This window comes from Ranitomeya variabilis, chromosome 3, assembly GCF_051348905.1.
Source record: "Ranitomeya variabilis isolate aRanVar5 chromosome 3, aRanVar5.hap1, whole genome shotgun sequence".
In the NCBI taxonomy this organism is placed as follows: domain Eukaryota; kingdom Metazoa; phylum Chordata; class Amphibia; order Anura; family Dendrobatidae; genus Ranitomeya; species Ranitomeya variabilis.
Window position 1 is genome coordinate 46,394,651 of NC_135234.1, and position 14,208 is coordinate 46,408,858.

At 38.6% G+C, this 14,208-nt stretch overlaps 1 protein-coding gene across 2 annotated transcripts in view; it reads right to left on the reverse strand.

Moving 5' to 3' along the window:
- Window positions 1-14,208, reverse strand: part of NCAM2 (neural cell adhesion molecule 2) — a 585,384-nt gene that overhangs the window by 222,085 nt on the left and 349,091 nt on the right. For both annotated transcript variants that reach the window (XM_077294013.1, XM_077294012.1), the window contains exon 7: window positions 7,160-7,320. In XM_077294013.1, the coding sequence (XP_077150128.1) occupies window positions 7,160-7,320 (161 nt within the window). The remainder of the gene's footprint in view (window positions 1-7,159; window positions 7,321-14,208) is intronic.

Below are 14,208 nucleotides of genomic sequence, written 5' to 3' on the forward strand. Positions count from 1 at the left end.
TGTTCATTTTGTGCCAAATATCAGATACACGTAGCAGTAGGAAAGATAAGGAATGACACATCTCAATATTAAACATGAGACCTGCAGAAAAGGAGAAACTCTTTCCAGAAACGATGCACTATGACTGATAAGCGACTTTACTCTGATGGCAAAATAAGTACAAACATAAACCCAAAGCTAAATCATCAACAGATTGTAACTCATAGAATAGCGGTGAGTAAAGAAATTTGAGGCAAATCACAAGGATTTGTATAAGTCCAGCAAAATGACAGCTTACGAGATTTAAAAGGGCTAGGATAAAAAAAAATTGTACATATGTATTTTAAGGAGGTGACAAGTAAAGTGGTTGACAGCATGCATGTGTCACCGAGGTGGCTGGCCTTGGTGATATAAATCCTGGGAATTCTGTACCTAGTAGATTCTAGGTCCAAGATTTAGGAGTTATCAGAGAACCTGGGTGGGAAAGGTCACTCCCATACTCCAGCTCGGGCTTTACAAGCCTAATAACAAGGAGCTGAGACAGCTCAGGGGCTCTGTGTTGGAAGCAAACAATTGTGTTTGTTGGTGAAAGCATTTAAAGCTGCTTGAGCTACTACTGCACTCGGCACCAAGATGGGTAAGAATGTTTCATTTATTTTGTTTTGCCTTACCTGAAGAAAAGACTATTTATGTATCCATGGTATGCCATTGTCTTGCTGTTATAATGACAATTCAATAAATGTCCAGTTTTATTCATAAGTCCATTGCTGGAGAAAACTTCCTTTTTCTATTTTTTTGCTATGGGGCTAATAATGTATAGGCACGTAGTTGCTAATTATCTTCCTGTTGTGACCGACACCAATATCTGCAGCTCCAGCCGGCAATACTGCAGCTTCTGGTGATGTCACATTGACAGAGCAGCTTATTTTTTTCTGCAATGCTCTGTTGACAGGGTGTCATGATGATTGACAGACTGCCTTACTGCGGGGAGCCGACTGTCAACCAGCATGACGGTGACAGTGATGCTCCATTGACAGATGATACCGGAAGAGGAAAAACTGCTCTGTTAATGAAGCCGCAGATCACCTGCTGGAGCGGCGACTATCTGCCTGTAAGTTCTCATCTCCTTAGCAAAATATAACCCTTTAACTTTACACCTCTGTGGGGGAAATCAGGATCTGTATCAGAAAAACTAAGCTCTGACCAGAAAAATAAGAAATGAACTCCCACAGGGTTCTAAATATATTTATTTGTGCTCAATGGTCGACATAGATGTGATATGCAATGCTAGAAATCAGTAGGAATACTAACATATGATGCCCTACTCAACAATATTAAAATCCCAAATATTCATGAAAGTCAGCATTCAACTATAAATATTTACAGTATAAACTTCAATTGTCTTTTGTAATTCTTCCCTTACAGCACCCGATTTTACATAGTATAGCCGTAACACAGAATAATCCTCCAATTCTCTCAATAAGGTTATAAAATCAGAGGTCCTTAGTGATTTTTACTGTATTATCTAAAATGACATTTTATATGCCATAAGTGCTGGAAGCAATAGTACATCTCTCAAAAAAGCACTTGCGAAAAAAAAAGAATCACCGTCAAAATGTTATTTTCTTGCAATACCTCAGCGTATATATTAACTCCCAGGATAAGATGCATTATGCAAAAACATGTCACCGCTATCATATGAATATAGCATAAGAAACGTGTATTTTCTTTTCTATGTTAAGCCTATAAGTATTGATTGTCATTCTACACAGTGATGGAATAAAAGTCAAACCTTAAAGAGGACCTTTCACCAGTTTGAGCATTTTAAACTGACCACACATGATGGAATAATAGTGGCTACAGAGCTGAGTAAAACATAGTTTTAATTTTTCAATTTTTAATCTACACTGCAAAGATATTACCTTGCAAATTTAGGTAACAATTTATCTTAAGCATATGGTACCAGAGATTTTTCTCTGGATTTGTGTACTTCTGCTGATGAATGACATTGACCAATCATAAGTATAAAGCAAAATGCAGGTTAAAAGGACCACACTCCTACAACAGCCTAGAGCAGGTTTCTCCTGTGTGAGACATGTAATGACAGACAGCCTGCTCTGCTCACTGACTTTACTGCAGACCCATACATGATTGCAAGTGGAAGAGCTGGCAAACAAAAGTTTAAAAAACAAAAAAGTCTAATTCATCACTTTTCCCGCCACTCACAACACTGCTCACTGCCCACTTCTTGTTTCTCCAAACCTGTTTTTTACCCCATCTTGAGACACATTTCTGGTGTCTTCACTGTAGGTATGGACTTTCAGCCATGACCATGCCTCAGAGGTCCAAAAGTCACAGTGTGTGCCACATATGTACCATGTACAGGGATGTCCAAAGCCTGATTGCAGCTGGAAGTTCCAGACTAGAGTGAAAGCACCAAAGATCCAGCACCCGATGGCAGAAAGAAGAAGTAGGCAGAGAACGGAGAAGTATTACTTTTTATTTCTTTTCTAAACCTCCTCTGTTTATTATACTCTGGGGTCAAGAGAGCTCAAGAGAGACCCCAGAGCGTAATTTGGGACATTCAATAACTTTGCTGCAGATCAAATTTAAAAAAAAAATCTGTTCTTCAATCTGATTTTGCTAATTTAATGAATCAGGCCTAAATTAACGAATCATGCAAGGAGAGAGTTGGCACAAATCTTACTCCAGTCCCGGCAGTCCGGTACCATGATTGTCACTGGTCTTGGTCTGGTGCCTCCTCTCATCTTGCGATGCCCTCCTCCTGTGCTTCATGTGGATGACGCATCCTACGTCATCTACATCATCCACAAAGTGTTCCCCTTTGCACTTCTGCGAGTGAGAAGTACGCCTGCACAGAAGTGCGAAGGGAAACAATGTGTGGATGACGTAGAATGCATCTTCCACATGAAGAACAGATAGAGAATGACATCACAAGAAGAGATGAGGCACCTGACCAAGACCAGCGACGACCATTGGACCGGACTGCCAAGACTGGAGTAAGATTTGAGACAAGGCACACAAGGGGGCACATGCCTACTCTCTCCTTGCCTGTTGCATTAAGGACATGCACATCTTAATGAGAAACTCTGGTCTTGATGAATTGGGGACCTAGTATCACTTTTTTTGGACTAAAATGTTATTTTGGGCAGATAAAGTACCATATAATATTAGTAATTGCATTGGACATTAGATGAGATAAATTTATCCCAGTGCTCGAGCCGTGTGATAGCCTTGGTGCATCTTATTAGACATGTTGGACACTTTATCTTACAATACCTCCTTTCCTCTAAGCCTTACTGCATTTACAAGAATTTTTTTAAAGGGACAGTCTGGAGCAAAATGTGTCTAAAAAACAGATTTCATTTGCTGCACGATATGCACTTCAGTTTTTTTGGTCCATTTGAGAAATCGCATTTTCGTATTCTACCAAATAAATTTCCGCCAGTGTGTTAGAACTGTTACAGGGCCTTAAGGGCTGACTAATTAGAGTGGGTCAGCAGACCTATCAGCAGATGACTTCTATGACCCATCCTTGCTCCCAACACTTTATTTCCATCCTCTATTTCCTATAATCACCTGTGCTACCTAGCTTCTACTCTTTAGGAAACAAGCCATTTGGGCTGTAGCTCTCTGTTCTGTACTGGCTGTGCTTCTGACCATTCTCCTGATTAACCCTTTTGTACCTATACTGGTTTATTCTTTTGACTTCCACACACCATGTCTGACTATTACTTCTGATTACCCCTATAATCTCTGACCCAATTTCCCAAATGAATCTCCCAGCTTTCTTTACTTCTCAGCAACTGCTCTACAAATATAGTCTAATGGCTCACCAACAAAGCTTGCTTGGACTCATGTAGTATAGTGGTTAAAAAATAACTCAATTTCCTTTTTTAACTTATTTTTTATTTAATTTATTTTATAATAATAACACAGGTCAACAAAAAAAAAAAATTTTTCTGGTGTCCAAAATATTTTAATGAATTTGGGGTATTTTTGGGGTGCTGATTCTGAATATGCTATCAGTTTTGCCAGATTGGCTCAAGTTTTTGAGATTTTTGGTATCTTATTTATAGCACTTGTTGGTAAATGCGACGCATCATCTCATTAATTTCTTTGGATTAGTACTTGAACTGAGCAGTTCTCAATATAGTTTTGTGTTAATTAGTGTTCTAAAAGTTTGTTCATAGCTTGATTTTTGCACTAACTTTATGTTGTTGTCTGTTTTCCAGTGAAAAGCATGAACTCATCAAGAAGAAGTTGTCTTAACGATCCAGACTCATTCTGTTACATTTGTGGTGAATACACACTGCCAAAACATAGAAGAAACATAACAGACTTCGTAAAAAAAAGTGTATTTTGCCTATTTTGGGGTTATGCTTGGGGACCAAGACAAGTTTTGGGCACTACACATAGTGTGCAAAGCATGTATCGAATAATTACGAAAATGGAGCAAAGGACAAAGAAAAAGCTTCAAATTTGGTGTTCCAATGGTGTGGAGAGAGCCAAAAAATCATCATGATGACTGTTATTTCTGTGCAGTGCAAGTGCAAGGATTCAATAAGCATAAGAAACGAAAATGGGAGTAACATGGAATCTGCAAGAAGGCCTGTCCCTCATTGTGAAGATGTGCCTGTACCTGTGTTTACCATAAATAACAGTCATCATGATGATTTTTTGGCTCTCTCCACACCATTGGAACACCAAATTTGAAGCTTTTTCTTTGTCCTTTGCTCCATTTTCGTAATAATTCGATACATGCTTTGCACACTATGTGTGGTGCCCAAAACTTGTCTTGGTCCCCAAGCATAACCCCAAAATAGGCAAAATACACTTTTTTTTACGAAGTCTGTTATGTTTCTTCTATGTTTTGGCAGTGTGTATTCACCACAAATGTAACAGAATGAGTCTGGATCGTGAAGACAACTTCTTCTTGATGAGTTCATGCTTTTCACTGGAAAACAGACAACAACATAAAGTTAGTGCAAAAATCAAGCTATGAACAAACTTTTAGAACACTAATTAACACAAAACTATATTGAGAACTGCTCAGTTCAAGTACTAATCCAAAGAAATTAATGAGATGATGCGTCGCATTTACCAACAAGTGCTATAAATAAGATACCAAAAATCTCAAAAACTTGAGCCAATCTGGCAAAACTGATGACATATTCAGAATCAGCACCCCAAAAATACCCTAAATTCGATGAAATATCTTTGGCACCAAAAATGCTGTTGACCAGTGTAATTATTGTGTCTGGCATGGAAAGTTACGAAACATTCCAAATCACATTAATATATATTTTGTCTTCATTATTGTAAAAAAGAAAGATCTATGTAAGTGGCTTCCAAATCCTGGGCTTTCTCAAGGCTATTTGGCTGCCTTCTGCTGCATTGATAACAGAACATACTAATTTGGAGTACAGATGATGGCAGTGATGGGACAGCTCAGTTTCTGTCTCCTTATTTAAGGACAAAGTCATACGAGCATTGATTCTCCCATGCAAGAGAATCTAATCGATTATGCTAATGACTCAAACTCTGATCAGAGTGTTAGCATAGTAGACTCCGATTCTCTTGGATGAGCAGAAGATGGAGAAAAAGATTCCTCCATCTTCTCCATTGTGTGAGTCCTTGGATGTCGTTTGAGTGCACTCTGATGTTTTGCATGTCCCCTCATTCATAGACTTGAATAGGAGTGTGTCATCCAATTAGTGGACAACTCGCAGCATGTAACCGCTACAGGACAGTGGGAAGAAAGAGGCTAATTGCTGGAATTGGCACATCTTACAGATGCACCATTTCTGGAGCGGCTGTGAGCTGCTGTTTGTAGCCAGGGGGCAATAACCATGGTCCCTTCCTAGGCTATGAATATCAGACTGCAGCTGTCTGCATAGCCTTTTCTGGTTATTAATTATAGGTGGACCCCACATTATTGTTTTTTAGAGTCCACCTATTTTAATAGTCAGTAAAAGCTAAATAAACAGCTGTGGGCTGAGATTCAAAGCCTGGGAAGATCCTTGAGTATTAACCCCTTCCTAAGATATAAACGTCGGCCCCCAGTCGCTGGCATTCCCTCTCTGGTGCAGAAAATTGCGTGGGAGCCAATGCCATTTTATCTCAAAAAGATTATTTTATTAAATACACACAAGTCCCAAAATTTGAACACATACTAATTGTATTGGTTACACAGATCTATATATCAAACTATTCTGCATGGTTTTTCTGTATGTAAACCATGTCTCCTACCTGTCGGCACCTGCATTGAGTTTACGGAAGCCGACAAATTAATTACCGGCTAATCTTCTATCTGTCTATGAAATATAAAGATATATATATATATATATATATATATATATATATATATATATATATATATGTGTCACTGATATATATATATATATACATATATATTCACCTATTCTATGTGTTCATATGTGTTCTATCTATTCTATTCTAACCTGTCAGTGTGATTTTACTGTAGCCGCATATGAATTGCCAGCTTTTCAAAGGACACTGGTGTGTAAAAATTGGACAGCACTCTCATGGTGCGAGTGCTGTGCGATTTTTTTCTCATACCCATTGACTGGGAGGGAGATCACAATATTGCGAGGTGAGTAGTGAAATACTCACTATGTACCGCATTACTCGCCGAGTACCGAATACTTGCGAATATACTCGCTCATCCCTAGGTGCAGCCTTAACACATCAGATTAGTTGGAAGAGTGACTATGAAAAGTCCGATTTTGAGGTTCCAGAGCCCATTCTCAAGATTCATGGGGGCTAAATGGTCTAGCAGTGGGCCCCAAGCAATCAGTATGTTACCCAGCTTCCAGTACAAAGGGTTTAACTTACCATCTTGGGAATGGTCCCTTAAATGGTGAAAAATAAGAATTCTTACACTGCTATAAAGAGAGGCCAGCGCCATTTCTGACTATGGAAGATTTTTACTTGAAGGTTGAGTTTTGTGCTGAAAACAATTGCCATAATATTAGACACTTTGTGTGTATTCTAGTGTGTGAATTGATTTTGTCTTGCGCCATTTTGAATTTTTCACAATACTATAATGTGTATCATTTGTCATTATAGAAATATTTGATTTTTGAAAACATTTGAGCTTTCACAGAAGAGTGTCCTTATTACATAACAGACTTACCAAACACCTGCAGAAATGACTGCTTTTCCGTAAATCCCGCTTTGTTGGTTGCTCTGCAGGTATAGGATCCAGCATCACTGTTAATGATGTTTTTAATTGTTAACTCTGTGTTGTCTTCTCGTAATGAATACTTGTCATTTTCATCAATCATTTTTCCATTCCTGCAAAGAAAACCATCAATAAACAATCACAAAGCAAATGGAACTTTATATAGAATAGGAAAGAAGAATCTGACACTCAAACATTTCTTCCCATCAATGGAAAGCCGATTTCTGCATAGAAAAAAGTCAGATTTGTCATAATATTTATGTACACAGCAGAAATTAGCCAAAGACAAGTCCTCAGCTTAAAAGACAGTCACAGGCGCACATGGATTACAATTTATTGACGCAGAACCTTTTACTTTGTGGCTTCTGTAGTTTGAACTGCTGTTTCAACAGCTTCAAATGTACCCACCTCTCTGTCTGTCTATCTATCTTTCTATTATCTATCTATCTATCTATCTATCTATCTATCTATCTATCTATCTATCTATCTATCTATCAATCAATCTCTACAGTTTGCTTACACTATATAAAAAGACACATCTGCATGTTTTTCTCAATATCTGAAATGAAATCAGAATAAACTTTCCATGTTTTAGGTCAATTAGGATTACCATGATTATTAATATTTGCCAGATGCCAGAATAATGAGAGAGAATGTTTTAAGGCATTTTTATTACTTACTGCAAAGTCAAAAGTTAACATACACTAATATTATTATTATTATGTATTTATTTATTTATACAGCACCATTGATTCCATGGTGCTGTACATGATTACTATGCCTTTAAACAATTTTGGACTGCCCATATGATGATGGCATATGTTTGGAAGCTAATTAGAGACACACCTGTGGATGGTTTTTAATGCACACCTGGAACACACTGCTTCATTGTGTAACATCATGGGAAAGTGTCAAGAAATCAGCCAAGATATCAAGAAGAAAATTGTGGACTTGCACAATTCTGGCTCATTCTTGGGTATAATTTCAAGATACCTGAAGGTGCCTTGTTCATCTGTACAAACAATTATATGCAAGTACAAAAAAGATTGGAATGTCCAGCGATCATACCGCTCAGGAAGGAGAAGGGTTCTGTGTCCCAGAGATGAACGTGCTTTGGTCCAACATGATCATATCAACCCAAGGACGAAAGAAAAAGACCTTGTGAAGGTAATGACAGAAGCTGGTAAGATTGTGTGCATAAACACAGTGAAACTAGTATTGTATCAACATGGGCTGAAAGGCCACTCTGCCAGGAAGAAGCTATTACTCCAAAAGAAAAATAAAAAAGCCAGATTAATTCTTGCAAATGCACACAGGAATATTCTTAATTTTTGGAGACATGTCCTGTGGTATGATGAAACTAGAATTGAACTTTTTGGACATAATGACCATTGTTACATTTGGAGGAAAAAGTGAGAAACTTGGAAGCCTAAGATCACCATCCCAACTTTGAAACACAGGGGAGGCAGCATCATGTTATGGGGTTGTTTTGCTGCAGCAAGGACTGGTGCACTTCACAAAATAGATGGCATCATGAGAAAAGAAGATTATGTGGCAATACTGAAGCAACATCTCAAGACATCAGACAGGAAGTTAAAGCTTGGGTGCAAATAGGTCTTCCAAATGGAAAATGACCAGAAGCATACTGCCAAAATGGTAGCAAAGTGTCTTCAGGATAACAAAGTCAATGTATTGGAACGGCCATCACTGAGCCCTGATCTCAATCCTATTGAAAATTTAAGAAGAAAGCTGAAAAGGCCAGTGCGGGCAAGGCAACCTACAAACCTGGATCAGTTACACCAGTTTTGTCAGGAAGAATGGGGCCAAATTCCAACCAACTATTGTGAGAAGCTTGTGGAAGGAGATCCCAAATGTTTGAGCGAAGTCATTTAGTTTAAGGGTAATGCTACCAAATACTAATGAATGTATGTAAACTTTTGGCTTTGCAGTAAGTAATAAAAATGCCTTATATCATTCTGTCTCTCATTATTCTAGCATCTGGCAAATATTAATAATTATGGTAATCCTAATTGACTTAAAACGGGGAAGCTTTGTACAGATTTCATGTCAAATATTGAGAAAAACATGCAGATGTGTCTTTTTATATAATGTATGTAAAATTCTGGTTTAAACTGTACCTCTATCTACCTTGTCTATCTATCTATCTATCTATCTATCTATCTATCTATCTATCTATCTATCTATCTATCCATTCAATTATTAATCATTAGAAATAATTATTTTCTGCAATATCAAAAAAATGAATGACTATCAAGACAAAGTAATTATTTTTAAAGGTTACTGTCATTTATCCATGGACATAACTGAAAGTCTATTTTTCAGCTAGGCTTACTATAATTTGTCTCTGCTGCAATGGTAATCTTGCCCAATCTATGTTCTCTTTGTCTTTTTCTTTCTAGGTGAGCAATAAATATGGACATTAGGGGTATGGCTCCACGGTACGGCTTGCCGGCGGGTTCGCCGCAGCAGCGAAGCCGCTCGGAGCTAAGCCCCGCCCCCTTTCTGGGACGCGATGGTGCCGGATGTGTACAGTACACATCCGGGATCATCGCACCCCTCGCCATAGGGCCCTGTGATATGCCTTGCGGGGACGCTGCGTCCCCGCAAGGTGTACGGACATGCTGTGTTCTGAAAAGACGCGCAGCATGTCCGGAGTCGCAGGGCCGCCGCGTGCGGGTTTCCACGCATAGTGGAGACGGGATTTCATAAAATCCCCTCCACTATGCTGGAACATCTGGACGCTGCTTGTTTGACGCTGCAGCGTCAAACAAGCAGCGTTTACTGACCGTGGAAACATACCCTAAAACATCAGATTTGTAAAAAAAAATAGTAAAAAAGAAAAAATACTTTAAAAGGAGAAGAAACTTGGTAACATATACTTTCAGAAAATTATTTTCTTTTTCTCCACCTATGAGCCACTTTAGTCTCCATTTTACTGCTGTTTCTATACATACGCTATATAGATATAAGAGAACAGAAATCTTTCATGTCTGTGTAGTGCCTATGGAGACAGCTAAACCCCACCCACTAGCTCAGATTCAACAAAAAATAAGAGTAAATGCCTGCAGAGGGGAAAACTGGTGAAAACTGCAGGCAACAAGTCATATAATGGCCAGTAATATTGTTTTCCTCATGTACATACACCTTATTGTAAATAATCACCTGAATTAGAAAGTATAATTTAAGCTTTAAGTGAAGCCCATTTACTGTAGACATGACAGACCAAGACCACAAGCATGTTTCTGATTTTGTCTACTCAATTTTCATTAACCTTAAAGAGGTTATTTGGGAATTTCCAATGGGACTTTCCACTGGGACTTTCCAATTTCTCTTTCCAATGGGACTTAGAACTTACAGGCAGGAATTTGCTGACAACCTGCCTGTTCTGACCAGCGATCTCTGCTGGCTCAAGATGTGACTCTCCCCCTGCTTCATGTCACTTTACATCGACAGAACAGCACCTTCTCTTCTGGTCAGCTCTGTCGCAGTGGTGTTACTGCCAATGTCATGCTGATTGACAGCTTGACATCAGATGCCTATTCCCTACAGCCTAACCATTTTCCCACAGCTAGGCAGTGGGGAACCTGCTATCAATTAACAAGACATCAGCAAGAACTTCAACAGAGCAGAGAGGAAGAGAAGAAGCTTCTCTGTCGACATGATGTCACTGAAAACTACAGAATCGCCAGCAAGAACAGTCCACAGAGATTATCCCCAGGTTGCCCAATATTCTCTTTGGTTTACAAGGTTTAACTCCTATACAGGAAGTCCCTAGGTAACATCCTCACGGTAGTCTCGGAAAAACACCAGTACTTTAATAATACTGTTTTTCCATTGAAAACAGACCACAGAGAGCCAACAACAGTCATAAAATGTTAAGAGGTTTTTCAAGTAAACATTCTTAGATACTGTAGATCAATTCACTGTAGAACTATTAACACTGAGCAGAACTTCAACGGTGTAAGCAAAGTCAGCAACCAGAATAATAGAAAGTAGAGATGGTGCAAATCAATTCGCTGTAATCGATCCAATGGCCATATGACTAATATGTGGCAATTGAGCGGGTGCCCTGCAAAGTGCCTCCTACCTGCCAGCATTAGTAGCTCTTCTTTTAACTAGCTGCCTGACTCATTGTCGCAACAATGACTTTGAACAAGGTCGGCTAATCAAAAGCTGAGCCAGGAATGCTGTCAGGCTCTTGTTTGTCCACTTTCTAATTCTACTGCGATAATAAATTAGACACCAAGACCATCTGTTTTGGAAAATACAGCAGCAAAAAAAACAGATTAAATACCAAAGTTGGTGATGTGATAAGCTTCGGATCAAACTAAATATTTTGTTGCCAGTTTTCCTTGCAATCCAACACCAATCTGACGGATCGGTGGGAGGGAGCATTTGGGCTAAAGGAGAAGAAGTGAATGTTGCTGGTTATACAACATCAGCCTTCATGGAGCCAAAAGGGGATAACTCCGAGAGAGGGAAGATGGACACTGCCGATTGCAAAACATGGTGAGACATTCGTATAGACTGCAGAGACACAGAGCTGACACCACACATGAGACTTCATCTTCATGTATGATGATGCTCCATTACCCAAGAGTTGTGAAACAATATATTTTCTTGAGGATCAATAAAGAACCAACAGAAAGTTCTAAAATTGGACTTATGACAGGACATTTTAACAATAGGAAAATATTGGCAGGCACTTCGACTAAGGAAATGGGTGTCAAGTACTAGAAAGACTTCACAGTATAATAGAATACCACGGTGCTCAAATAGTAAAAAATGTTTCAAATTTATTAGAAGAAAATGCAGCCATGAATTTTTATAACAGAAAAGGCCGTATCAGTTCACAGACCTTGGTCATAGAATGACAAGAGGTACACACTGCTGTGAGGTGCACATACAGACATATTGCTGCATTTTCTTCTAATAAATTTGAATCATGTTGGACTCATTGAGTGATGTGGTATTCCATTAGACTAAGAACATCTTGTTCTCTCAATGCCTGACAGTTACATAAATGGTTTAATGGTTACGTCGTTAACCCATTACTTGCCAAATTAGCAATTTTCACTTTTTTTTTAAATGACAGATTTTTAATGATTTGGATCCTAATGAATCAGAAACATAATTTGCCAAATTTTTTAAAAAACATTGAAAATAGATGCATTCTGCCAATGTCCCAAAAATGGGACGGCAAAAACCTCGAAAATAGGTGCTTTGAAAGCTATCTGGGTGGAAGAATATTCAATTAAGAATGACAATGACATGATTGGACCTAATGATAAAATCTTAGATGCTGGAAGCAAAAGATTAGGCGTCCCAAAAAAAGGACATTGGTAGATAATGGGTTAATATGGTTGAAAACGTAAAATGTCCATCAAGTTCAACTTAAGGATGGACATTTGAAAAATATCACCATTATTCTATTTTCTAAATAAATGTTTTGTGTAAAACAACGTGCGTAACATTGTATTGGATTTATTGACACGATGGACAAAACAGAAATAAAAATGCTGATTTCTGAAAACCGTTCTATTGATCTATACACATTGTACAACATGAGCTAAAGTAGTTGATAACAGGTGAATCTAAATATTCCAAATAGTTACTTACAGGCTGATAAATTATGAATGAGCACATACTATTTTTTTTTGCTGTACACTGACAAACATAAAAGGAAACTTGACATTGTCTTATTTGTGCCTAAGGATTCTTATTTCTCTTTCTGGAGACCGCCAACTGATGTGAAGAACCTTATAGGCCAAGCAATGCTTCTTAGGGAAAAAATATGGAAATTAACACTCCTCAAGAAAAAGAAGAAAAAAATATCTCTGTAGTGCCACCTATTGGGTTCAGCTAACCAAAACAGAATTTCAATGTTTTACCCTGTAACATGTATTAAAACATTTCTAACATCTTACATGTTTGTGACAGTTTGACGCTTTTCAGACTAAATGATGTTTCAGACTAAATCATACAATTCAGACTAAATGATGAGTAAATCTATTTGTGTCAATCAAAAAAATGTAGGAATTCAGTTTGCATGAATCCAGCAAATCGCCATAGGCCACCATGTTTCTGGATTCTTTTGAATGCCAGGAAAAGGTTAAAAACTAAAAAAAAAGTTAATCTCACCTGTCACAAGCCAACCCTTTAACTGCCCTGTAACCACAGTTCCCTTGGTACTCAGCTAATTGGTCACTTTGGATTGGTCTTTGGACTGGTTGTTGCTCTTTCGTCCACTGGATTTTCTGGTGCTGACTACACATCATACGATCACATGGGGCACGATGCACATCAAGTGATCATGTGGGGCCATGTCAGTGCTGACAGATCCAGAATGAATACTGATACCAGGTAGAAAACTAAAGCAAAGCTGTCAGAAGAGTAGGTGGTGAGCTGCAGCTGCAGGACAACAGAAGGACAGGCCTATGACACTAAGCTTAAAGGAGTTCTCCACTACTCTGACAATCATTTCTGAATCCCTATGTTTGCCACCAGTAAAATGATAATACCTATACTCACCTCCGATGCTGGCACCGTTCCAGAGGTGTTGTCACTGTCTCTTCTGGGGATCGTCTGACATTGTTATAACAAACAACATGATTCTTGTGGCCAATCAGCGCTGGCTTCAATCTCTACTACTAAGGATAAATCAAGACATCTAAAGGAAGTGAAAGCTTCTGCTGCCCTCTCAGTTCTTCCGGATGTTAATTACTTCCGTAGGAGTAGTGAGGCCAGTGCTGTCTGGCTACAGGGATCTTTCCATAGCAATGTCAAGTGAGCCCTGGGAGAGCTAGTGCCAACACCGCTATAATGGCGTTGGAACTAGAGGTGAGTATAGGAGTTGCTATTTTACTGTGTGGTCCTATCTTGTCGAAGAGGTTAGCACCCTAGACTTTTGCCACTGCCCCCACTCACTGATGACTTACCTTTCTAAATAAAAACATCAATAGTCATTTTGTAAAAAAAAA